The sequence below is a fragment of the Phascolarctos cinereus genome, unplaced genomic scaffold (assembly GCF_003287225.1).
Source record: "Phascolarctos cinereus isolate Bilbo 61053 unplaced genomic scaffold, phaCin_HiC Scaffold_5;HRSCAF=322, whole genome shotgun sequence".
NCBI classification, from domain to species: domain Eukaryota; kingdom Metazoa; phylum Chordata; class Mammalia; order Diprotodontia; family Phascolarctidae; genus Phascolarctos; species Phascolarctos cinereus.
Genome location: NW_027555958.1, coordinates 14,226,649 through 14,250,213, shown reverse-complemented (window position 1 = coordinate 14,250,213; position 23,565 = coordinate 14,226,649). Strand labels below are relative to the sequence as shown.

General features: G+C 49.1%; 1 protein-coding gene across 11 annotated transcripts in view; it reads right to left on the bottom strand.

The window, feature by feature from the left end:
• VPS8 (VPS8 subunit of CORVET complex) overlaps positions 1 to 23,565 on the bottom strand; it is a 191,689-nt gene that overhangs the window by 130,031 nt on the left and 38,093 nt on the right. For all 11 annotated transcript variants that reach the window (XM_078154678.1, XM_078154687.1, XM_078154685.1 and 8 more), the window contains exons 9-17: positions 18,881 to 19,005; positions 16,053 to 16,139; positions 14,472 to 14,539; positions 12,546 to 12,699; positions 12,372 to 12,431; positions 10,874 to 10,981; positions 4,242 to 4,322; positions 875 to 1,045; positions 4 to 78 (exon numbers count right to left, since the gene is read on the bottom strand). In XM_078154678.1, coding sequence (XP_078010804.1) covers positions 4 to 78; positions 875 to 1,045; positions 4,242 to 4,322; positions 10,874 to 10,981; positions 12,372 to 12,431; positions 12,546 to 12,699; positions 14,472 to 14,539; positions 16,053 to 16,139; positions 18,881 to 19,005 — 929 coding nt within the window. The remainder of the gene's footprint in view (positions 1 to 3; positions 79 to 874; positions 1,046 to 4,241; positions 4,323 to 10,873; positions 10,982 to 12,371; positions 12,432 to 12,545; positions 12,700 to 14,471; positions 14,540 to 16,052; positions 16,140 to 18,880; positions 19,006 to 23,565) is intronic.

Here is a 23,565-nt window from a genome sequence, read left to right as displayed (position 1 = left end):
TACTTTTGTCCCTAAATAAAAGATCTGACCGCCATAACTACTGATGGACTGATAACAGGCTTTCTCTCCAACAAGAGCCTAGAAAAATAACAACCACATGCATTAGGACAGACACACAGGAGTCCTATTCAGTGTGAAAGAATGCAAGGTATACAGAGATCACGTTAAATAAATCTGCTAGAAAACCCACACGCTCCTATCTGTACACCCCCAGATCCATGCATGTACAGCTTTTTGGTTGGGCAGAGGGCTGGCTGATCTCCTCCAGAGAGTACCAGAGCATCATAACTCCAGGGGAAATCCTGGCAGCATTCTGTCATTGAACTGGGAGCTTTTCCCTTTCAGCCAATTAAAAACAACAGCAACAACAACAAAAAAAACAGCCCGTTGCTTACAAAAACCAAGCATGAACTCCTACACAGAAATAAAGGAGGACAGAGTAGACAATGACCTGAGTGGCTTCCAAGGGCCTGCCCCAGTGTGGGAAGACCGAGCTGGATTCTTCCTGCAGGCCCAGCACCCTTCATATGTTCTTTCTGGAGGCTATGGGACATGGCCATATTTTTTTTTTAATGTGCTAGAACCCCAAACTTTGGGGCAGGGCCTAGAGTCATGGAGCGGAATATGCCTGTCATTATTAGCTTCCCAAATCAATTCAACAAATAATTATTATGAGAACCTACCACCACCACCCGCGGGTCCTGGAGGAACTCTGTGAAATCCTAGGGGCCCAGCTTGAAAAATGCTGGTTTGGGACCCGTGAAATGGTTTCAATCATTCAACCCGGCAGGGGGCCACGCCACGTTTTCAGCTGTCTTTGGTGAGCGGGGCCGGGGGCCTCCCGCTCCCTGGCACCCACCCTCCACCTGCGTACCAGGGCCTGGCTGACGTTGCCTCCCGTGGCCAGGGACTTGAAATGGCTGCTGTTGTAGACCAGCTGCACCTCGGACATTTCCACCGTCTCGAGCTCCTCCTGCGTCAGCCGATCAATCACGTGCAGCTTCTCCACGCTGTCCAGGAGCACGATCGTGCGAGAATTGATCCACTGCAACCCAAGCACCCGGCCGAAGGGGCGGTCAGCAAGGGAACAGGCCGGGGATGCTCCCCCGCCATGATGACCCCCCCCAGGCTGAGGCTTGGCGTAGCAATGGTCACACTGTGAGCACAGGAAAGTAACACAAGCTAAAGCTCTCTCCTTTCTGAGTTTGTGGGCAAGCAGTGGGGGCCAGGACAGGACTTAGGTCTGAGACACTGCTAAGAAAACACCCTCAGGCAGGTATGAGAATAACGATGATGACGCTGATGATCATAATTTGTTGTTCAGTCATTTATAGTCGTGTCCAACTCTCCATGACCCCATTCTGGAGGTTTCTTGGCAAAGATACTGGAGCCATTTGCCATTTCCTTCACCAGCCCATTTTACAGATGAAGAAACTGAGGCAGACAGGGTTAACTGACTTGCCCAGGGTCACTAGTAACTGTCTGAGGTCTCATTTGAACCCAGATCTTTCTGGCTCCAGGTTCTACCCACTGCACCACCCAGCTGCCCTCATAACAATAACAGCTAACATTTATATAGCCTCCACCATGGGCCAGTGCTAGGTAGGCACTGTGCTTTACATGAGTTCTCATTTGTTCCTCAAACCCTGGAGAGGTAAGTGCTAGTATCACCTCCATTTTATAGATGAGGAAACTGAGGCAGATCAAGGTTAAATGAGTCCTCGTTTCTCAGCTGGCTGCTCTACCTGGGGACGTCCCTGACTGACTTCTCGCCATGCCTCAGGAAACTCACCGTTGGGAAAACGTGGTCCCGCAATACCAGGCAGACCACCAGCCTTGGTGCCCTACTTCCTCACCACCTGTGTCTCTCCGACTGGAGGGTTACAGAAAGATCAAAACTAACCCCACCTCTGACTGCTACTGTCTGAACCCACCTGGCTCAGGAAGACAGTGGTGTTCCCTCTGTGCAGCCGGGAGGGAACGTGGCTCACATTAGCCCTGGGGCCACTGGCTTATAGTCTGTGAGCCCCAACCAGCTTACCCTAATGCCATCCCTGCCAAGACATGTCGTCTGTTCCTGCCTGTCCTTGTACAGTTAGGGGAGGCCCAATGTCCCCCATGGGGGAAGACGGCAAGCCTGGGGGGTTCTGGTCTTCCAGCCAAGATCATAAGAGGCAAACAACTCTGAGGTACCACATCACACCTATCAAATTGGCCAATGTGACAAAACAGGAAAATGGTAAATGTTGGAGAAGATGTGGGAAAACTGGAACACAAATGCATTGTTGGCAGAGTTGTGAAATGATCCAACCATTTTGGAGAGCAATTTGGAAATATGCCCAAAGGGCTATAAAAATGTGCATACCCTTTGACCCAGCAATAGCACTTCTAGGGCTGTATCCCAAAGAGATCATACAAATGGGAAAAGGACCCACATGTGTAAAAATATTCTTAGCAGCCCTTTTTGTGGTGGCAAAGAACTGGAAATTGAGGGAATGCCCATCAATTGGGGAAGGGCTGAGCAAGTTGTGGTATGTGAATGTAATGAAACAGTACTGTGCTATAAGAAATGATGAACAGGCTGACTTCAGAAAAACCTGGAAAGACTTGTATGGTCTTATGCTGAGTGAAGTGAGCAGAACCAGGAGAACGTTATACACAATAACAGCCACGTTGTGCGATGACTAATATTGATAAACTTAACCCAGGGCAGCTAGGCGGCGCAGTGGATAGAGCACCAGCCCTGAAGTCAGGAGGACCTGAGTTCAAATCCGGCCTCAGACCAAACACTTGACACTTACTAGCTGTGTGACCCTGGGCAAGTCACTTAACCCCAACTGCCTAAAAAAAAAAAAAGATAAACTTAACCCTTCCCAGCAATACAAGGATCTAAGACATCTCCAGAGGCCTCGTGATGGAAAATGCTGTCCACATTCAAAGAAAGAACTGTGGAAGTTGAATCGCTCTCATTTTTTTTCTCTTCTGTTGAGTTTTGTTTCCTCTTTCTGATGGTTCCTCCTATTGGTTTTAATTTTTACTTACAACTTCACTAATGTGAAAATATGTTTAATAGGAACGTAAATGTATAGCCTGTATCAGACTGTGCTCCATCTTGGGGAGGGTGGTGGGGAGGAAGATTTTAAACTCAAAAGCATATGGAAGTGGTCGCTGATAAATCAAAATAAATTAATAAAACAAACAAACAAATAAATAAATAAGATCACAAGAGGCAGATGAATGAGCCTCATAAAACAATTAACACTCCTTGATTGTCAGAGAGGGCCATGATTAGCCACACCTGAATGCCAACCCACTCTTCCCAGGACAGCCAACTGCAAGGTTCCAAAACTACCCAGTTACCCCCTCCTTTCCTGAGTGTCAATAAAGAGGTTCCCCCCCTTGTCACTGGGTGGCTGGCCTTACTGTGGTGGCCTGTCTGACCCTCTTTGTTAACAGTTATAAGTGTCACTGTTAATAAACTGGTTTTGCTCTGAGTATGTACCTCAGTTTACCTTTACTGCATTTACCTACCACGGTGGGGCGATGAGCTCCAAACCTCCACTTAAGGAGAGCGCTCAGTTCAGACATTTCATTTCCCACGTGGCTGCACTACCTTGGCACTTCTCTGACTGACTTTTCCACCCCTTTGTGGGTACCTTTTCCCCCCACCCCCACCCCACCCTTTGACTGGTTTCCTTTTGTGTTTTGTCTTTCCCTGTTAGAGTGTAAGCTGCCTGAGGGCAAGGACCATCTTTCTCTCTTCCTTTGTGTATGCCCAGGCAGCTAGTACAGGGCCTGGCACACAGCAGGCACTTAATCCATGTTTAATGACTGGCTAAATGACTTGCCCAGGGTCACACTTGGAATCCCTGAGTCCAGGCCACAGAAGTACCGAGGCACGGGTTCACTCAGCAGACGGGGGCTGCCATCCCATCCCCATGACCAATAGCAGCCCTCAGGCCAACTTCAGGAGAAAAAAGAGGCCTGGGCAGGGAACAGAACAAGGACCAGGAGCAGGTTCCACTTAAACTCTTGCCCCCAATCTGCCTTTCCTCTTGTCAGCAGGACACAAAACTTACTGGACCAGGTTCTGGTTACTGTGAACCCCGTAGAGCAGGCTGCTGGGGGGGGGAGCCTCTATGGGAAGTGGGCCCCAGGGCCCCTTGCATTACCGCCCAGTGACCTCGGGCCCAGGCAGCCTTTCAAAGCCCTACTGACATGCGCCCCCCCCCAGTACTTACAGTGAAGTTGATGAGGTCATAGTACAGGTGCAGATGCTTTTGTTTAGTGACGTGTATGGCACCTGATTCATCTCTTTTAACCTGAGGACAAATCAAACAAACCACAGGCTCAGACTAAGAACATTAACAGCCTTAATTACAACTGAGTATATAAATGGTTCAAACTGAACCAGATTTATAACAGGGAAAAACAGAACCGGCTTAACCTGGGGCCCCCCAAACGTCCAAGTGCAGCACGGCTTGTGAGCACTTTCCAGCCTCTTTTGGGTCTCCCTGAGCCCAGGTCCCTGCTCTCTCAGTCATTTAACAAGCATTCATTAAGCGCCTACTGCGTGTCAAGCACAGTCCTGGGTCCTAGGGACAGAAGTACAAAGAACAAAACAAGCCCTGTCTGCAAGGAGATTACGGTCTAATGAGGGAGACAAGAAGCGTGCACGCAGACTTATAAAGGGAATAAATGCAGGCATACATGAAGCGCTTTAAAAGGCAGTTTGGGAGGGAAGGTGGTTGGGGGGTCAGGAAGGCCTCATTTCCTGAAGAAGATGGTCCTTGAGCTACGTCATAAATGAAAAGAGGGACTTTTTGAGGCCAAGACAGGAGCAAATGCATTCCAGGCTTGTGGGACGGATAGCAAAGGTCCTGGTTCCAGAGACGGCGAGAACACCATGGGAGGAACAGAAAAGGAGGCCAGATGGATAAAAAAATAAGAATCTGAGATTTCAAACTGCCAGGACCTGTCGAGGCCATCTGGCTTAGAGAGGAGGCCAGGAAGGCCCGGAGGGGTCACGCCACCTCCGTCTAAGCTTATTCAGGAAATAAGCATCAGAGAGAGCATCTGGACCCAGGTCATCTCCTTCTAAGGCTAGTTCTCTTCCCACCGAACCTACCAGGTAGCCTTCTTCAAAATATTAGCTGACTCCTGATAACCAAAAAAGCTTTTCACCATCAGCAGGCTAGATTCATACTGGGAACACAAGGCTAGTTTGACATTAGAAAAACTATAAATCTGATTAATCATATTAAAAACAAAGTAATAAAATACTTCACATAGGAAGATTGAGAAAAATCCTTTAAAACAAAATACAGCACTTGTTAAAAGATGCCGCTAAAAGCACAGAAATAAAAGGACCTTTCCTTAGCATGATTAGAATATTTACCTAAACCCAAGAGTCGATGTTACTTACAACAGAAAAACACTGGAAGCTTCCCCAGTAATGTCAGGGGAAAGCAAGGATGCCCACGACCCCCATTTGGGCTTGAAAAGCTCCAAAGAGAGATAGACCCATGGAAAGATGGCACATTGATTAACTCATTGCTGGTGGAACTGTGAATTGGCCTAATGGCTCCAGAAAACAATACGGAATCATGCAAGAAAAGTTATTAAGTTGTTTGCACTCATCAATTAACAAGCAATTTTTAATAGCATTTATTATGTGACAGGTACGCTAAGTGCTGCAGATACAAAGACAAAATTAAGATAGTCCCTGTCCTCAAGGAGCTTACATTTGAATGAGAGGCAATACAAATATACATGCGTGTGTGTCACTAGCAGTTTGGGACAGCGGGGGAGGGAGAGGATCAGAAAAGGCATCACATAGAAGGTCTTGCTGGAACAGTCTTACAGGAAACTTGGGATTTCAAAAGACGGAGATGAAGAGTGAGTGAATTCCAGGCATCGAGGACAGTCTGGACAAAGGCAGAGAGATAAGAGGTGTTTATACTCTTTGACCCAAAGACTCCTTTGTACCGAGACTATACCCCAAGGGAGTGATGACAAGAAAAAAACAAACTCATGTGTACAAAAAGGCTCAAAGCAGCACACTGGGGCAAAGGAAAGAATGTACCTGATGACTGGAAAATGGCTGAATAAATTACGCTGTATGAATATGATGAAATATTATTGTGACATAAGAAAAATAAATATGAAGAATTAAAAGAAACATGGAAAGATCTGTATGAAGTGATACATCGTGAAGAAAACGATGCCAAAAGAACAACATATACAACAAACACCATAATGTAAATAAATTAAGCACAGAGAAACAAGAAAACCCTGGCCAAATACAAGGTCACATTTCTACTATGCTGTCCAAGCTGTTACAGAGAATATTCCTCCCTCCTGTTAGCAAATGATAAACTCCCTATTTTCAGGGGATAAATACTTCACAGGAGGAAGAAAGGTGTTGGGAAGTGTCTGCCATTTTGAAACAAAATTTATTAATATTTAACTTTAAAAAACCCCACTTTTTTGCTATTGAAAATATTTTAGAAAGCCTGCCAAAATTGGCCTTTCCACAGTCCAACAGGAATACCGCTCTGATTTAAGTTAAGAAATGGATGGAAGTTTTTGCAGAAATGCTCAGCACATGGGTCAGCCAAGCAGTGGTCGGGGCTGGTCTGGGGTGCAGCTAGATCCGTTTTCACTCGCACAAAATCCAGATGAACTCAGTTTCACATCAGTTTTCTGATGTGCGATAGGCCTGGGCCTCGGGATGCCTGCTCTTTGCCAGCGCACGGCCCTCCCAGCACATTTTGTGGGTGGCTCATGTTTCTTCTGCCCTCCACACCTTGCCACGACTCTCTTTCCCATTTATGTCTCACCTCTCCTGTTCCCAGTGACCTCCCCTCGTTCTGCCCTCCTGGTCCCCAGCCATGCTCTAGCATCCTTCTATGCCCTCTCTTCCTCATCCTGCTGGTCACAGCCTACATACTGGATCGACGACCACAAACTGATGTGTTTTTTAATTAAGCCCTATCTTCCTGAGATAAACCTCAGGACTTCTGGTCCTTTGCTCAGTGTTCCACATCACAAGAAACTAAGGCAACCTCATCCTCCTGGGCCACAGCCCCTAAGGCCTCACATCTCTATCAGATCCCCCACAAGAATAGGCAGGTAAAGTACAGGTCGCCCTACCTGTGCCAAAAAGGGAATAGTTCTTACTGTCTGCGCGTTGGGAGAGGGGGCAGAAGGGGTGGAACGCTTTCTCCTCTAGGCTGGCTGCTCACTTCACATTACTGAGGGTGCTTACTCATCCGTCTGTGAGGACATGTGTGTGCCACATGTACATACACATGCACAAAACATAACTGTGCTTATATAAACACCTATACATGCATGTGTATACAACAACATCTGTTCTTCAGTAGACAAAGGGACAGAAGGCTGAAAAAAACGCCATCTCACTCACTGGCATGGAGATGAAAGAGGAGACAGCTTGCCTCCCCAACCGTTAGAAACTGCCAACACTCAGCTGTTCCGACGGCTGTGTGCTCACTGCGGCACTGCAGCCACGTCCCCTCTGCATCTGCCCATCCTGGCTGCTCTCGCCCTTGCCCTCCCCCGTGTTCACCACTGTGCATGGCAGCTGGGCCTCAGTTATCCTTCACTCTTGCATTTGGCCAGCTCATCTTCCTTCTTTTCCACTCACATATCTCTGCCCTGCTTCAGGATGCTTCTGTGTAACTCCTCTCCTTGACGTGTGGCCGCCTGCGAACGCCAACCACGCACCTCACCGCTGCCCTCTGGGGCAGCCTCAGCTGGTGTCTTACAGACATATGGAAAACCAACAGTAGAAATGAGATGAGCCTTCATGTCAGAGAGGAGCTGGGGGCCACCAAAAGAACCCTGCATTTCTCCAAGGCAGTCCAGACAAATTCCCCCCTTGTATTCAACTGTAGGCCCAATTCACTTATCATTTTTAGTGCTTGTCCAAGATGTGGCTATGGATGGACGACCTCCACTGGTGGCTTGTCCAACTTGGTCTACACAACGGGCATCCTTTGTCCACTGGGCTCTTCTTGGGTGGCCAGTTCAGTCATGCTCTTTAGAGTAATGATGAATCTCACCCAGGAGCTTCAACAATGTTATGGGGTTTGATGCAACCAACTCGGTGTCACCCACAAATGGAGGGTGTCTGGAGGAATCCCTCCGTGACCCAAACTCTGAGTGGGATCCCCTCCGTGGCAGATGAAGGAACACCTCTGGTGTTTACTTTGGCAAGCACGTGTGTCCCTGTTTTATGCCTCTCTTGATAGTAATGACCAGAGTTGAAAAAGGTTTTGTCTGTTACACGGTGGGAGACCCTGTGTTAGGGACAGCCTTTAGACAGCATTTTGTTCTACTAAATCAAATACCTTTCTGAAGTCAACAGTAGTGGGGTCTTCCATTCTCTACATCCTTCCATCAATTGTGTGATGCACAGATATGGCCTTCTAAGCCAAGGAACTGAAGGCCTTCCCATTCCCTTCTAAGAGCCCATCAAAGAAGCCTGAGATCAATGTGAAGATCATTTTTATGAAAATTTTAAAGAGATGAAAAAGTCAGCTCATAGGTTATAGTTAAGCATGGGTCATCTTTCTCTGATGATAACACCACGCCTTTGATATTGTCCCCATCTTTAGATACCTCAATGCCCTTCAAATGGTGCCCCTCCATATATTTAATGTAACCCTTGCTGCTTTTTTCCATTTTTGGTTTCCTCAGTACCACGTCTGGGTCTGGAATGGCACAGTGCAAACGTCAGACCCCACAGAGCCCAGCCTAGGCACCACCCCAGGCTCCTGGAGGCTCAGCCAGGGATACACAAGCTCTATAGAGGCTTCCACGTGCACGGGCTTTGAGAAAGGTCCTGACAGAGAACCGGCTTTCCAAAGATCAGCCTCACCAAGTACAGCCAGGCTTACCACTAGGAGGCACACCCCTAGGTGATGAGTTCTTTGGTCTACACCACTCATGACCCAAAGCAAACTACAAAATGGCCTTCAGTCTTGTGCAGAAACGGTGTCAGGGCAGTGGAAAAGGGAGCAAAGTGTGCCCAGAATCACGGTTTTCAGACCCCCTATAAATGTGAACTTAGTTACTGGTGAGCTCTTTGACTAATGACCTATGGAGGAACACCGTGGCCATAAACAAGATGAGGTGAGAGAAGGAAGCTGCACCTAAGTGGAAGGATGACTTCCCCCGGAGAGGCAATGGAAGTGGGGGCAGAAAGGCTTTTGTTGGTGCCCATGGGCAAAAAGAAACATCACGTCAGGAGCCATCTGGTCTTCTTATCTTTTGGTGCCCATGATGAGTATGCTCAAAAGACCACCAAGAAAACTACTGCAGCTCATGTGCCAACATCAGCTGCAGAGGATGAAAAGGGAGTGAGAGTTCTATAAAGAACAAAGTTAAGATCTTCCTACTTAAATCAAATACATGGTGGCATCTGGTGACTTCAATGCAAACGCAAGGATGGTTAAAAACCCGGCTGGATCAGAAGTGAGGAGAGAGAGGCCAAAGACGGGCGCAGCCCTCCCAGGAGCCTCACGCCTGAACAGCATGAATGCTTCCTTGGAGAAAACAGCCACCCAACAGTTATCAAGCACCCCCATGTGCCAGGCACTGAGCTAAGCACTGGAGACACAAGTAAGCAAAAGACAGAAAATAGTCCGAAAGTGCCAGATGTGGCAAACACTGACTAACACCACATGAAATTGACTTTATTTTTAAGAGACGGGTGGGAAATGACTCACTAGTGACGTGGGGAGTAGTCTGGACACCTCTGTGCACACTCAGATCACTGACTGCCTGGACAGAGAAAAGGGTAAGGCCAGGCAAAGGATCTGTGATTGTACTGGTATGGGAACTTCAGGTGAGGAAGCTTCCTTTGCCCATGCAGACAAGCATCTGCTCCATCCGGGGCACCAAGGGGCTAAACTCACACAGCCCACACATGTCTGGGGTAGGACTGAACCCAGATTACATGGGCTTCAAGACTGGCTCCCTACCCACTAAGCCACACTCTCCCCCTCTCATTTATTAGAACAAATTCATACAAAGCTAGAAGAATAAGAGGGAGAAAAGGAGATGGCTGGCAATGAAAACCATCACCACACAGCCCATTAAAACACGTTACTGATGTGGGATAATGGGAGATGGTTGGAGGGAGGGAAGGACATTAACTCTAATAGCTTCACACGGAGTTTAATGGCTGTAAATCAAGTGCCAGAATGCAGAAGAGCCCAAACGCCACCCTGGTTGGCCAAGCAGAGTGCTTTGGGCAGCCGATGGCAATTCTGGTCTAAAACACCAGTGCGTCTGTCCGAGCTTCCAAAGAAGAGTGGAGGGGGCTGCCGGCAGCTCCGCCCATCAAGCGACAAGAGGCAGAAGGGGGGACATCAAATGAAAGAAGTCCTGGAGAGAGACCCGACTGAGACAAGCCACCCATGGATGAAAGAGTGGGAGGCCACAGGAAAAGGGAAGGCGCAGAAGGCCTAAAAAGACGCTTACGCCAACTTTTCACCATCAAGGAACACAGTTTCAGAGTGACAGCTGGGAATCACTCTGGAGGCCCTCTGGGCCAATCCCCTCATTTTACAGAAACGAAGGCCCAAAGCGGGGAAGTGACAAAGACAGGCCCTGAGCCCACGTCCCAAACGCCAGGGCCGCTACGCTGCTTGTAGACAACGGAGCCGCCCCATTAAACACGACAACACCGTGCACAGCTAAATAATAAGTTACAGAAACCAGACACCACCACAACAATGCGTGTTTTGTGGATGCACTATTTAAAAACAGGTGAGTTAGGAAGTAGATGTCAGGGTACTTGGTCTCTCCAGGACAGCAGACCCGCTCCCCTACCGGGGCTTACCAACAGAAAGTGAACGACGTCTCCTCTGCAAAAGGCCAATGTGGGGTTCACGTAATTATTGGCTGCCACAAAATGCCAGGCCAGCAGCGGGACACTGGAGGGATCCATCTAAGCCAAAAGGAAACAAAAATCAATCCTACGAATGGACAGAGAGCACAAGATGTCACCACACAGGAGGCAGGCCTGAGATCACCACTAGAAGGATGGAAATGACCATGAGGGCTGACTCCAAGACCATCGATCAAGAGGCCAGCCCGCGAGCTCCTCACATGACAGACCTAGGGAGGGGAAGGGCTTGCTGACGCTGCATCAGTCTCCATGGCGACGAGCTACCATCCCATTTAGGAAATACTCTGCCACTTCCAATAGATGGCTGGATGGATGGACATAATATGTACGTACCTGCTACATATGCATCTACACATATATAATATGCACAGACACACATAAAGCACACATATGTGCACACCCATATAAATGTATACCTAAACACATATATTCATATATACATGTAGAGTACACAGAGATGCATGTGTGTATAACCTCATTTCATTTTAACACAACCCTGGGAGGAAGGCGGGACAGGTGCCAGCATGACCCTTATTTTACAGGCAAAGAGTCTGAAGCTCATGGCCAGTGTGACCCCACCAGGGAGCGGTTGGGCTGGGCCTTGAACCCAAGGCTTCTGCCTGGAAATGCGGTGCTCTTTTTACTAAGCCAAAGCTTCCCTGTAAGGCGGAAAGGAAACACTTCCCTTCTTTCCCTCTGACTTGACCTTTCACCTCTCCACACTACAGACGCCATGTTCTGATGGCTACAGAAATGGCTTCAGCCTCTGATGCCAAGGCATCCCAAGGTCACCTCTCTTACAAGCTGCTCTCAGCTTCTCCAGGACGATGCTCAGACACAGCCATCTTGGTAGAAACGTTAATGTTCAAAGATCAGTTTAGGACACACGTGCCTCCTTGGCCTCTCTCTACTGAGGACTGGATGCGCCGTCCTTCACTGTTCTCAGAATGATGCGTACACGAAGGACTGAGAAGGGACAGGCCCTCATGAACTGTTCATGCGGGGCCGAGTGCGCCACTAAGCTCTATGGGTGCAAACACCAATGCAAAGACAGTTGGGCACCTTCAGAATTTTAGGTGAAAAGGAATCAAAGAGAGCATCTGCACTAACAAAAATAACAGTTATTTACGAACAGAGAAGCACAAACCCTTTGCCATCAGCAGGGGAAAAGCAAGCAGCACCACCCCCACATCGGAGCTTGAGAAGCAGGTGCAGGATAGGCTTGCCTCCGCCGTGTTCCAGAGCAGCCCACAAGACAGAACTGGGGCTCGGAGGCCAGGGCTTTGGCCTTCAGAGAGAACAGGGCTCCCTAAAGCCCCTGCTGTCATGCTCCAGAGCTTTTAGCAACACTCAAAGGACAAGTCACGTTCCCAACGTTCTCCACATTCCCTTCTCCTCCTGCCAACAAGAAAATGACTCCCTTACTCACCCGTCCATAGGGAAAAGTCATCCACACTTTCAGAGATGGTTTCAGTCCAATGACCAATATCTTTGAGAGAAAAGAAATGAAATAAACACATGATTTTTCTCAAGAGAAACTCTGTAATTATCTTCAGATCATGTTCTGACTCTGAACGCACATCTTCTCATTCCTAAGACCTACTTTAGTTAAGGATGCCATGGCCAGTAAGGAAAACTGAGTGATGGGATGATCCTTGAGCTCGGCCTTGGAATGAAGAGGCTCGATACAGCAAACTTCCCCCTTGGACCCACTGAACAGACACCGGGATTCACAGGTTCTCACTCCCATCACTCGCCTGAAAAGCATGAAGGAAGAATGCAGGAGGAATACACCAAAAGGTGGTTTGAGGTGTTCTTATTTCTTTATCAAAATCAACCATCACGTGCTTAGCACTGTGCCAGCTGCTATAAATGATACAAGAGACAGAAAGACAGCTCTTGGTCTCAAGAAGCTTAGTTTCTGATTGGAGACACAGGGCTTAGGCCAAGGACAAGCAGAGAGTACCGAAGGGCATGGAGTCAATGACACTGATCTCAATCAATCATCCAAGAAGCCTTGATTAAGTGCCTACTGTGTTCCACGCAAAGACACAAATGAACTGTCCCCAACCCTATTTGGAGGGATGGACGAGGCACCAGCTGCGAGGGGGCTCCGCGTGCCCACAGCAGGGGCAGCCTGAGGGCCGACTCCTGCCCGAGCGGCACCTCATTGGGCTTCCACCTCACTGCAGGGCTGGCTCTGTGAACCCACAGCCGTGTCTGCAGGAACTCGTGGCCCCGAAACGCTCAGACGGCGAGAAGTAAACGCCACTGTCCCGTTATCGGCCCAGCCCTGAACCCCACCACCAAAGTGAGCAGAGGGCAAGGACGACGAGAAGTGAAGCCAAGGGAAAAGAGTCGTCTTCCGACACCTTTTGTAACAGAGCAATGGTGCCCTGCCCCTCCTTCGGGCAGAGGCCTTCCCAACAAGGAGAAAATCTGGGGCGTGCGCTGCTTTGACCTGAGAAGGACGGCAGCCACAACAGGACACCTGGGTCCAGACCCTGCCTCCTCCACACGTAAGCTGCCTGACCAACAGCTGCCACCTGACCTCTCTGAGGCTCAGTTTCCTTATCTGTAAAATGCTTGAGGCTTAAATGAAAAATGGTTGGTAAAGAGATCTGAAAGCCTTGAGGCACGTCATGCAAACGCGAGCTCTTATAAGTGGGCCAAGTCAGAGTGCAGGCAGCCAGCTCAGCTCTCTGAGGCAGCAGGAGTCCCATCTTCCTCTGTTTTCCATGCGCCTCAAACTCTGCTCAATAGGGGAGGGCCACCATTCCCTTACCAGCTCTTGGCATTCTGAGAAGGCTTGCAAAATAGTAGAAAATATCTTCTCCAGGTAAAAGTCAATCTTTGAAATTCAAAGACTGATCAATAGAAAATGATAAAAAAAATATTGCTGCTGCTATAAGAATAGTAAGAGAAAACTACTATAATAAGCATAAAAGCACTGGTGCTTCCAGCTTAGTTCCTTTCCTGTCACTAAAAGTTCCTCTGCCCATACGGTACAGAGTGACAGGGGGTGTAGACACTAGATTTGGAGTCAGGGCCCTGGGTTCAAATCCCACCTCGGGCATGGAGTGCCTCTGCACAGCCATTCCTCCTCTCCGATGGAATGAGGGGCTGGCTCTAGACTGACGACCATAACCCTCTTAATCCAGAACCTGCCGAAGCCATTCTAAGCTGTGTTGTGCGTGTCTCCAGAAGACAGCTGGGGAGGGGTGGGACCCAACATTTCCTGCCCTCTCCCTAGCTGGGAATCTCTCCCTCATGCTTTCTCGTGTCTGGGTTTCATTCTGCCCATTTCACAGAGAGCTGCGAGGGACCAGGATGTTTCCGAGACAGCGAAAGCACGTCTACACTGGTCATGCTGAGGCTGGTGAAGGCACTTCATCCACTGAGAGGCTCCTTGGCCTGCTTCCATCCTGTGAGCTTTCCAGGCCTGCCTGCATCTTATCTCTGTTTTCTACCACATTAAGCCCTGGTTAATCTTCCCGTTTCATCTCATCATGCAGCCTCATGCTCTTACTTAAATGTCAGCTCAAACACAGAACCTCCGCTGTCATTGCAAATGGCAAGAGTCGGGTCATCTGTAAACTGAACAGAGAGGAGAACATTATTTTTCTGTCAGCTTCTCAATAGAATCATTCATGTATTACGATGGTGATAACAACCCCAGAAAGCTCTTGCTAAAACACGTTATCAGTCGGTGACTTCCACGTGGCTCTCAGCCCGTCCTTCTTACTCTGAAAGCCCCACCACGTGTGGAGGAGGGCCTGAGGACTCTGGAGTATCTCATTCTGGAGAAAACCATAAGCCCAGAAGCCTCCAAAAAAGTGTTTGGCAGGGCCGGCTCGGGCAGGGAGCAAAGCACCAACTAGGCTTCGTTTTCATTTTGAAAAGTATCCAGTTTCTTTTTTCTAAAAGTTATTCTCAAAATATCATGTCAAGTACGTGGGGATAGCTACAGATATGCCAAGCCCTTTATCCAGACTCAGGCCATCTGAATAAAGAATTCCCAGAATCACAGAGTTGGGGGGACCCCTACAGTCACCTCATCTAACCTATACCTTTCTTATAAATGCTTTGGAGTTTTTTATGGAATTCTTTCTAAAATGCACACTTTATTTCCCAGCTTTCTAATGCATTACAATAACTGAGGATTCATTAAAGTGAATACTGATGACAGTCCCATGCCACTGGTAAAGATGTGGCCAGTGGGGGCCTCTCCACCTCCTCAGACTGCTGCACAACTGGTCATAGGGCCTTCTGTGCAGCCCAATGGGGTTCACTGGGGCCACCAGAGTTCACGTCCTTATTCCCCCTATTCAGCCTCAACACCCACAGAAGTGGGAGCCCCAGGGCCCCAGAGGGACCTTTAGGGTCATCTAATCCAATCCACTACCCCACGTACAGATCGTGCCCCAAGAAGCATGCCCCTTTCAAGCCTGCTGAGGGGCAGGGGGCTGCTTCATAGACACAGAGAGCCCCTGCCTGTGCCTCCAAAGACTCTGCCATGGGGGCAGAGGGCTATCCATTTCCCTAGGCCGGGTGCCAGGCCTCCCACCCTGAATAAAGGGTCCTGTCTTCCTGCCCCATCAGTGGCTGGGGCTCACTGGCCCAGACTCCATGTCAAGTCTCTGACTCTCCTCCCTTCTCTAGGCTCCTCTTGCCTGTCCTGTCTCCTCTCATTTCCCCCAAGCTTTCTGGTTTTCAGGTATTAAGACTGACCTTGGATAGCTATGGCCAGTCGGCCTGTCGGGGAGCTACTCTGTGGGGCAGGGCCAACAGAGCGGGCGTACTGGCCAATCATGGCACAATCACTGGGGCCTTTGGGGAGGGGGCCATGTGGCTGCTTATTGGCTCACCTCAAAGCCTCGCCCCACTGGACAGAGCCCTCTAGTTTCTCTTAAAGTCTCCAAAGCCTATTTCGGGCCTGGTGATGCTGCCCTATGAAACCCAGCAGAGAGGGGCCCAACTCAACAGGAGAGATAGGAACAGAGACTGGACTCCTGGTCAGCCAGATCGAGGGAAGGCAGTTACGCCTAAGCCACCAATGCAAGACGTAGGAATGATGACAAGAAGGAGGAGACAAGGCCAGGCCCGTTACCTTAATGTGCAGAATTGCTGTGCCTGGGGGGTGAGCATCTGTTATGGATCTCAAGAGCTTCCCGCTGGCCAAGTCCCACATGGTCATCTGTAAGGCAATTAACTGCTTTCAAAAACAAAGCTGCTTTTCATTTGGGTCTTGAATTACAGAGTGTTCTTTATAAATGAAACCATTTTTATTCTTGCATATTTCTATTTTTTCAATAAATCTTAGAATAAGAAAACAAATGATGATGTATTCCATATGGTTTCACAATACAGGACACCATGCTTAGTGTATTACCATGGAAAGATACTGCAATTCAAGGCAAGGAAGATGTGGGTCCAAATCCTGGCTCAGATACTAGCTGTGACCACAGGCGGGCCGTCAGTCCCTGCCTCTCGGAGCCTCCGGTGATTCAACTGAGAAAATGAGGCTAGCGAGGACAGTGCTACCAACCTCACCGAGTCACAGGGAAGAAAGTGCTTTGTAAACCATGAAGTACAAAGACAAGGTTTTTACCTTTTCTGGGGAGTCACAGACTTCTTTAGCAGCAAGCCCCTGAAGCCTATGGACCCCTCACCCCCACCCCCTTCTCAGAACTGTCTTCTTAAATGCATAAAACAAAATACAAAGGTTTGCAAGGAAAACCGAGAATACTGAAATAGAGTTATTAAAATGTCAAAAAAAGAAAACAAATTCAGGGACCCTAGGAGCTCAGAGGAAGAGGAGACACAATATTACCTAATCAATACTTTGCCAGAGTGTAAATACTTTGTAGAGGTGCCTCGTGGCACAGGACAGAGAGCACTGGTCCTAAAGTCAGGAAGACTTGGCCTCAGACACTTATTAGCTGATGGCCTCTGTCTGCCTTAGTTTCCCCATCTATGAAATGGAGATAATAATGGCACCTGTCTGCCAGGGTTGTGGTAAGAATCGAATGAGATAATGTTTGTAAAGTGATTTGTAAGCCTTAAAGAACTCTACAAGCAGTGGCGGTAGTGGTAGTAATAGTTGTGGTGGAAGTATCCAACTTCTCCCTTTGGTTTATAAATGTACTAACAAAAGAATTCAATGGAAAACATGAGTAAAAACTGCTGACGGTGAAGGCCCGCTGAGGAAGACCGCTGAATTCCCAGAACAGGCAGAGGATGCCAAATCATGGGGCTTCCAGCTCACTCTTGACCCCAGTGCCAAGTGTGCCCAGAAACCCCTTCGAGGGATTATTTATCTTATTTAAAGAGGCCCCTAGGCTAGTATAAATTGTAAAAAGTCTGTGTTCCTGTAGCAGGCTCTGTACAAACAAGAAGTCAGGAGACAGCCGTGAGCATGTGAGTATTCAGGCACCAGGGAGCAATTCCAGAAGCAGGCAAGGCAGGCAGGTAGGCAGGCAGAAAGACAGACAGAGAGAAATAAAGGCAGACAGGCAGAAAGAAAGACAGAAAGAAAGGCAGACAAACAAGCAGGCAGACAGGCAGGCAGACAGAGAGAAATAAAGACAGACAGGCAGAAAGAAAGGCAGACAAACAAGCAGGCAGACAGACAGAAAGGCTGACAGAAAGACAGACAGGCAGACAGATAGAAATAAAGACAGACAGGCAGACAGGCCGATTGTAGGTAGGTAGGAAGACAGGAAGAGACAGACAGACAGACAGAAAAGCAGAAAGAAAGGCAGACAGGCAGGCAGGCAGACAGACAGATAGAAAGGCTTATAAAAAGACATACAGAAAGGCTGATAGACATGCAGACAGATAGAAAGACAGGCAGACAGACAGAAAGGCTGATAGAAAGACATACAGACAGGCAGACAGACAGAAAGGCAGACAAGCAGACAGGCACACAGACTGGCAGATAGACAGACATATGCATGCAGAACACAGCAGCTCAGTGGCATGGATGGAGAAAAGGCCTTGGAGGGAACGCCCTGGCTGATGCGTCCAGGCTAGGAAGGGGTCTGTGCTGACCAGGGCACTGAGGGTTTAGGTTTCCCTCAGGTAATTGCTGGCTTCCTCCAGCAGCAATCCCTCCAACATCCAGCACTAGCCTCCCCCACACAGCCTGTGTGTGATTGGATACAACTCAATCCCATTAAGTAGCTTCTTGCTGGGCTCTGTGTGAGACACCAAAAACATACAACAAAAATAAAACAGCCCCTGTCCTCAAGTGCCTCCGTTCTAGTTGTGGAACATAATCTGGGCCCAGAAAAATGAACACAAAATAAACAGAAAATGGGGGAAGGGCAGGAGGCACTGGGGGTGAAATCAGGAAAGAGAGGAGGTGGCTTCTGAGCAGGGAGAGGCCTGACGGTGGCCAGCCACTCCAAGAGGGGCAGGAGGGAAAACAGCCCACACAGGGGAGGCAGAGGCAGGAGGGGCCTGGTGCGTACAGAGGCCAGCAAGAGGGCCAGGAAGCCTGAAGCCTCGACTGTGTGAGGAGGCCATCGGTACCAAGTACAAGAACTTGTACTTTATGCCAGAGGTGAAGGGTCTACCACATGTTCCTTGGAGAAGCCACGCGCACAACTACCGCCCTGATGCGGCCGGGGGGGGGGACCCGGAGCCCCACGCCTGGGCAGAATGTCAGCAGACAAGAAGAAAATGAGTTCATAAGATCAGAGTTTGAACTACAAGGGGCCTGTGGAGTCTTTGTTGCACAGATGAGGAAACTGAGGCCCAGAGATGTGAACCACAGTGCTGCCCTATCAGGCCATGTTTGAACCCAGGTTTTCCTGAGGACATGGCCGTCGTGCGACGCTCTCACTGGCCCACCCGGGGGCAGTCACCACACCGCACAGACTGGCACAGACTGGCTGACCGCTTCCTTTGTCTGCCACGCCCGGCCCGTCTTACCTGGCCCTTGGCAAAGCCACAGAGAAGTCTCGAGCAGTCATGGTTGATGCTGAGAGCAGAGATGGCCCCGTACTGTCCCCCGACGCTGGTGCTGCCCAGGCAGAGGCGCAGGGCCTGGTTCTGATCTGGAGAGCACAAAAAGGAAGAAAGCATCGTCAGTCAGGGAGGAACAGGCACTGGCTGGGACCAGGGAGGGAGATCAGGGCGGGGGTTGGGGAGAATGCCTTTCCTTGTTGATCCAGAGCCCTCTGGGGGGCACCATCAGCACGCCCCTGCCCCCATTCCCTGCGCGCGTCCTGTCCCCTCCCACCCGCATCTGCTGCTCAGGCCAGAATGGAGACAGGGCAAGACGAGGCAAAGAGGAAAAAGGACCGAGATCAGGCCGCAGCGGGCCTCGGCCTTGCTTCTGCATGTGGCGAGCCTCCCTCAAACCCCAAGCCAGGCACGCTCCTCAGTGGAGGCCGGTGAACCAGCAGGGGGCCATCACTGATCGAGCATTCCCCTCAGGGAAGCCCGGGTCAATCCCAGCACTGGGGCTCCCTGGGTGAATGGTCTAGCTTTTGTCTTTTCTATCCTTATTTAATCTCTTACTCAGTTTGATAGTGCTGGGTTACCTCGGCACACAATCACCTCCCTTCACTTCAAAAGCCTCCGTAATTTGGACTTTGCTAGGCCAGAATTTGTTACTTTGGTCAAAGGTGAAGCTGATGTTTACCTTCCTATTGGGATAAATCATGCCTGTGAGGCAAATAAAGTGTTTAAGGCTGGGAGCTGCCCATCCCCTGGGGAAGATGGACAGGGACAAGGGGAATGCACCTTGGGAGCACCTGCTTATGTGCTAATAATGGATATTTCCCACGTTTCCTCATTTGGGCCTCACAGCCACTCTGGGCAGAAGACACAATTCCATTTCATAGAAGGAAAAAATGAGACCTAGAGAGGTATAGCCACTTGCCTATGGAAAACCCAAAAAACATCGAAGGCAGGACTTGAACCCAGGTCTTCCCGATTTCAGCACCCTGTCCATTATTATTACCAATAACAACAACTAGCATTTATATGACACCTTCAGGTTTGCAAAGCACCTGAAACAGATGTTGTTATCCCCATTTTACAGATAAGGAAGAAACTGTAGCAGACAGAGGTTAAGTGACTTGCTCAGGGTCACACAATTAGTACATGTCTGAGGCTGAATTTGAACTCAGGACTTCTTAACTCCAGGCCCAGGTTCTATCTGCTTCGCCTCTGAGAACAGGACTGCTTTGCTCCTATTTAGAGGGTGTGGTGCAGAATGAGAGATCTCATCGAAGTCAGAAAGACCTGCCTTTGGCACACACTAACTGTGTGATCCTGGCTAAGTCACTTATGTTCTCAGTGACCCAGAAATTTTGTAAGTTGTCTGTTTAAATTACCAACCTGCATCCATGAAGAGAATTCCATTTCTTCAGTGTGGGGAATCATCATCTTTGTTCCCTCTCCCCCCAAACCTTGATGTGTTCATGTTAAATCATTCTGATTTGTTCATTAAAGCAAGTACACTTGGGCCTTCTGGCAGGTCACACCTTTATAGCCTAATTCCAATTATTTTATGTATTGAAGATTATAAAACTACATTTCTTTGCCAATAGGAACGTAATCCCAAAGTAACAGGACATTTTAAAAAATTCCTGATCGTTAGGAACTTGACAAAGGTCAGCAAACAGTGAGGCTCGCATCTGGGCCTGCCTCCTTCTGTACCCTGTCGTGGCTTCTAAGGATTCTTTGATATTCTTCCCTTTCTTTTTTCATTTACCTTTTTTGGGTATCAGTCTCACTATTTTCATTCAACTCCTCCCACAACTTTCTAACACAAGAGTACGATCCACCTTCTAACAAACACCCAAGAACACGGACGCTCCACTGGGCACTCTGCCCTTCAAAATCCTCACAGCAGAGAACTACACGCTCCCTCCAAAGATCCAGAAACTGTCCAGAATGTGTCTGGCTCGTGTCTTGTGGAACCCTCCCAGAGCTTCCAGCCCACACTGGTAAATAACCCAAGTGGGGACAAATCTTCACTCTTTGAGGATGGACTGGGTTTTCTGGAATGTCCACAAGCTATGAAGAACCAAACCCGCAAACAGGACTGGGCACAAGCTGAGCACAAACATTTCTGGTCAATAAGGAGGGTGCCCTACAGTAACAAGGCCCTACATCTCCCAAGGTGCCCCTTGGGCACAGTAGGAGGGAAGCTCTCCCCCACATCGGGCTTCTGCTCAGCCCACCTCTCCACACCTTCCCCCCATTTCTCCTAGTTCCCTTCTGGGGCTGAGCAGGACAAACCTGACCCCTCTCCCCCCATAACCCTTCGCCTACTCGATGTCAGCGATCACGTCCCACCTCACCCAAATCTCCCCGGGGCCTTGCTGTCCTTGCTACTGCAGCACCTTAGGGCCTCTGGCCTTTTGCCGGTCCTGCAGTTCACCACAGTCCTCCACAGGAGACCAGCAATCATCCAAAGTTTTCTATTTCTGTGTACGTGCTCCAGTGCTTGGCACACAGGAAGAGTTTAATGGATGCTTTTTTGTTCACAGATTCACAGACGAGGGTGCTGTCATCCTTTGATGAGGCTCTCTCTCCCCAACACATGTTTTTATTTGTACCCAGTCTTTCAAAGATCATTGGAGAGTTTTAGGCATTAGGCTGTCGGCTGTCATACTAAAATAGTCAGAAAACAGGGTGCTCTATACACCTCTAGCTTGGGCCATTTGGATTAGGCAGGAGCCTGGGCTGAAAAGAAACAGAAAGGGAGAAGAGGGCCATAAATGACACCTTGTGTGTAAGTGGCACTAGACCCCTGACTGAGGCCAGAGCTGCTACCCCCAATCAGAGGGGAGTGAACAAGGAATCACCAAGCTGTGCCAGAAGGCCTGTCATCCTGTACTTTAAGATCTCACCCAACGATGAGCTTCAGATCTGTTCCATACTTAACAGTTTCTCCATGCTTTCACAACACGCAGACTTCAAATGCTGAGTAAGGAAAGTTAGGATGTGCTGAGTAAGCACTGTCAGAATTAAAAAAGCCATGATCACAATTGGAGCTTTCTGAAATAAACTAGGCTAAGAACAATTCTAAGATCTACTGATGCTGCAAAAGAAACTTTATAAAAGCCCTCCCTCTTTGTAGTGGGGTTGTTTCAGTCAAGTTCGACTCTCTGTGATCCCATTTAGGGTTTTCTTGGCAAAGATACTGGAGTGGTTTGCCATTTCCTTCTCCAGCTCACTTGACAGATGAGGAAACTGAGGCAAACAGGGTTAAGTGACTTGCCCAGGGTCCCACAGTTAGTGTCTGAGGCCAGATCTGAACTTATGAAGATGAGTCTTCCTGACTCCAAGCCCAGTGCACTACCCACTTTACCACCCAGCTGCCCTCCTTCCTCCTCACCTTCCCTGCAAATTTCACTTTCCGCCTTTCTTCTTGTCTAAAGGAAGCAGATGGAGGCTGCCAGCTATGTGGCGACAAAGACAGCATTAGCAAATTTTAGCCAGTTTTATATGTTCTACTATAACTTGTCAATTCAAGTGTTCTGATAATTCAACAAAGTAGCGGGACATGAGGGATGAAAGGAAGGATGGAAAGTGAGAGAAGTGAAAGGGAAGACTGCAATTTGAAAGGAGTCTGAGAATGGAAAGGAGACATTCCAGAGGGGAGGGAAGAAAGGAGGGGCTGGCTACAGTCCATGTTGGAGAACCTGAAGACCACCAGGCTTCCTCACCACCTTCCCCAAGGCTCTGTGGTTCCCAGAAGCTGGAGGCCAGGCAGCAAAGTCTGCTGCAGCTCAGTCTTGGCTGTGGGGGCAGAACAGGCCATGATCCACGCCTGGCATAGCACACTGTAAGTGTCGGGGCCTGGCTCTGTCACCTTCTACCCTGAGACTTTGAGGAAGTACCTTCCCCTCTCTGGGCCTCTGCAAAGTGAGAGCCGTGACCTAGACAGCCTCTGAAGGCCTCTTCCTGCTCCAAATCTGAGACGATTGCTAGGCTACGAGCTTCGGACCTCCAGAGCTGGATCACAAGTCGATGCCATATCGCTAGATGATACCAGTTAGCTATGAGCGCGACTCCCAGGGAGACTTAAACAGAGGGTCGAGGAGAGAACCTAAAGGGTGTCTGACTAATGCCCCGGATGCTAGCCAGCCCAACCGGCCAAGGGACAGCAGATCTACTTCTACGGGATTTCATCCTGACTCAGGGAAGAGGTTAAGATGGACCCTGGGGGCGGGCATGAGGGCTCCCATGATATAAAAGTCCCAAGACAAAACAGTGGAACAGAAGCCCCACCGATGCCTGCGGGCATGAGGGCTCCCATGATATAAAAGTCCCAAGACGAAACAATGGAACAGAAGCCCCACCGATGCCTGCTTGGGGTGTAACCCGGGCACCCTGAAGCTCCCTAAGCCCTCCCGGTTAACTAAGACAAAGGAAGCACCAGGCGTCGATCAGCCACTGAGGAGGAGGTAAAATCCAAACACTACCCCTGTTGATAAAGACACAGGCCCCACAGCCATCACGAGAGGAAGCGGGAGGGCCTGTGCCGACATGATGCAGGGGCAGGCTCCCTCTGCACGTTCTAACCCTCAGGACTGTTGGGGCGCCCTCCTTTTCATCTCAGCACCACAAGAGGGAGCCTTCTCCCCTCCTCTGAT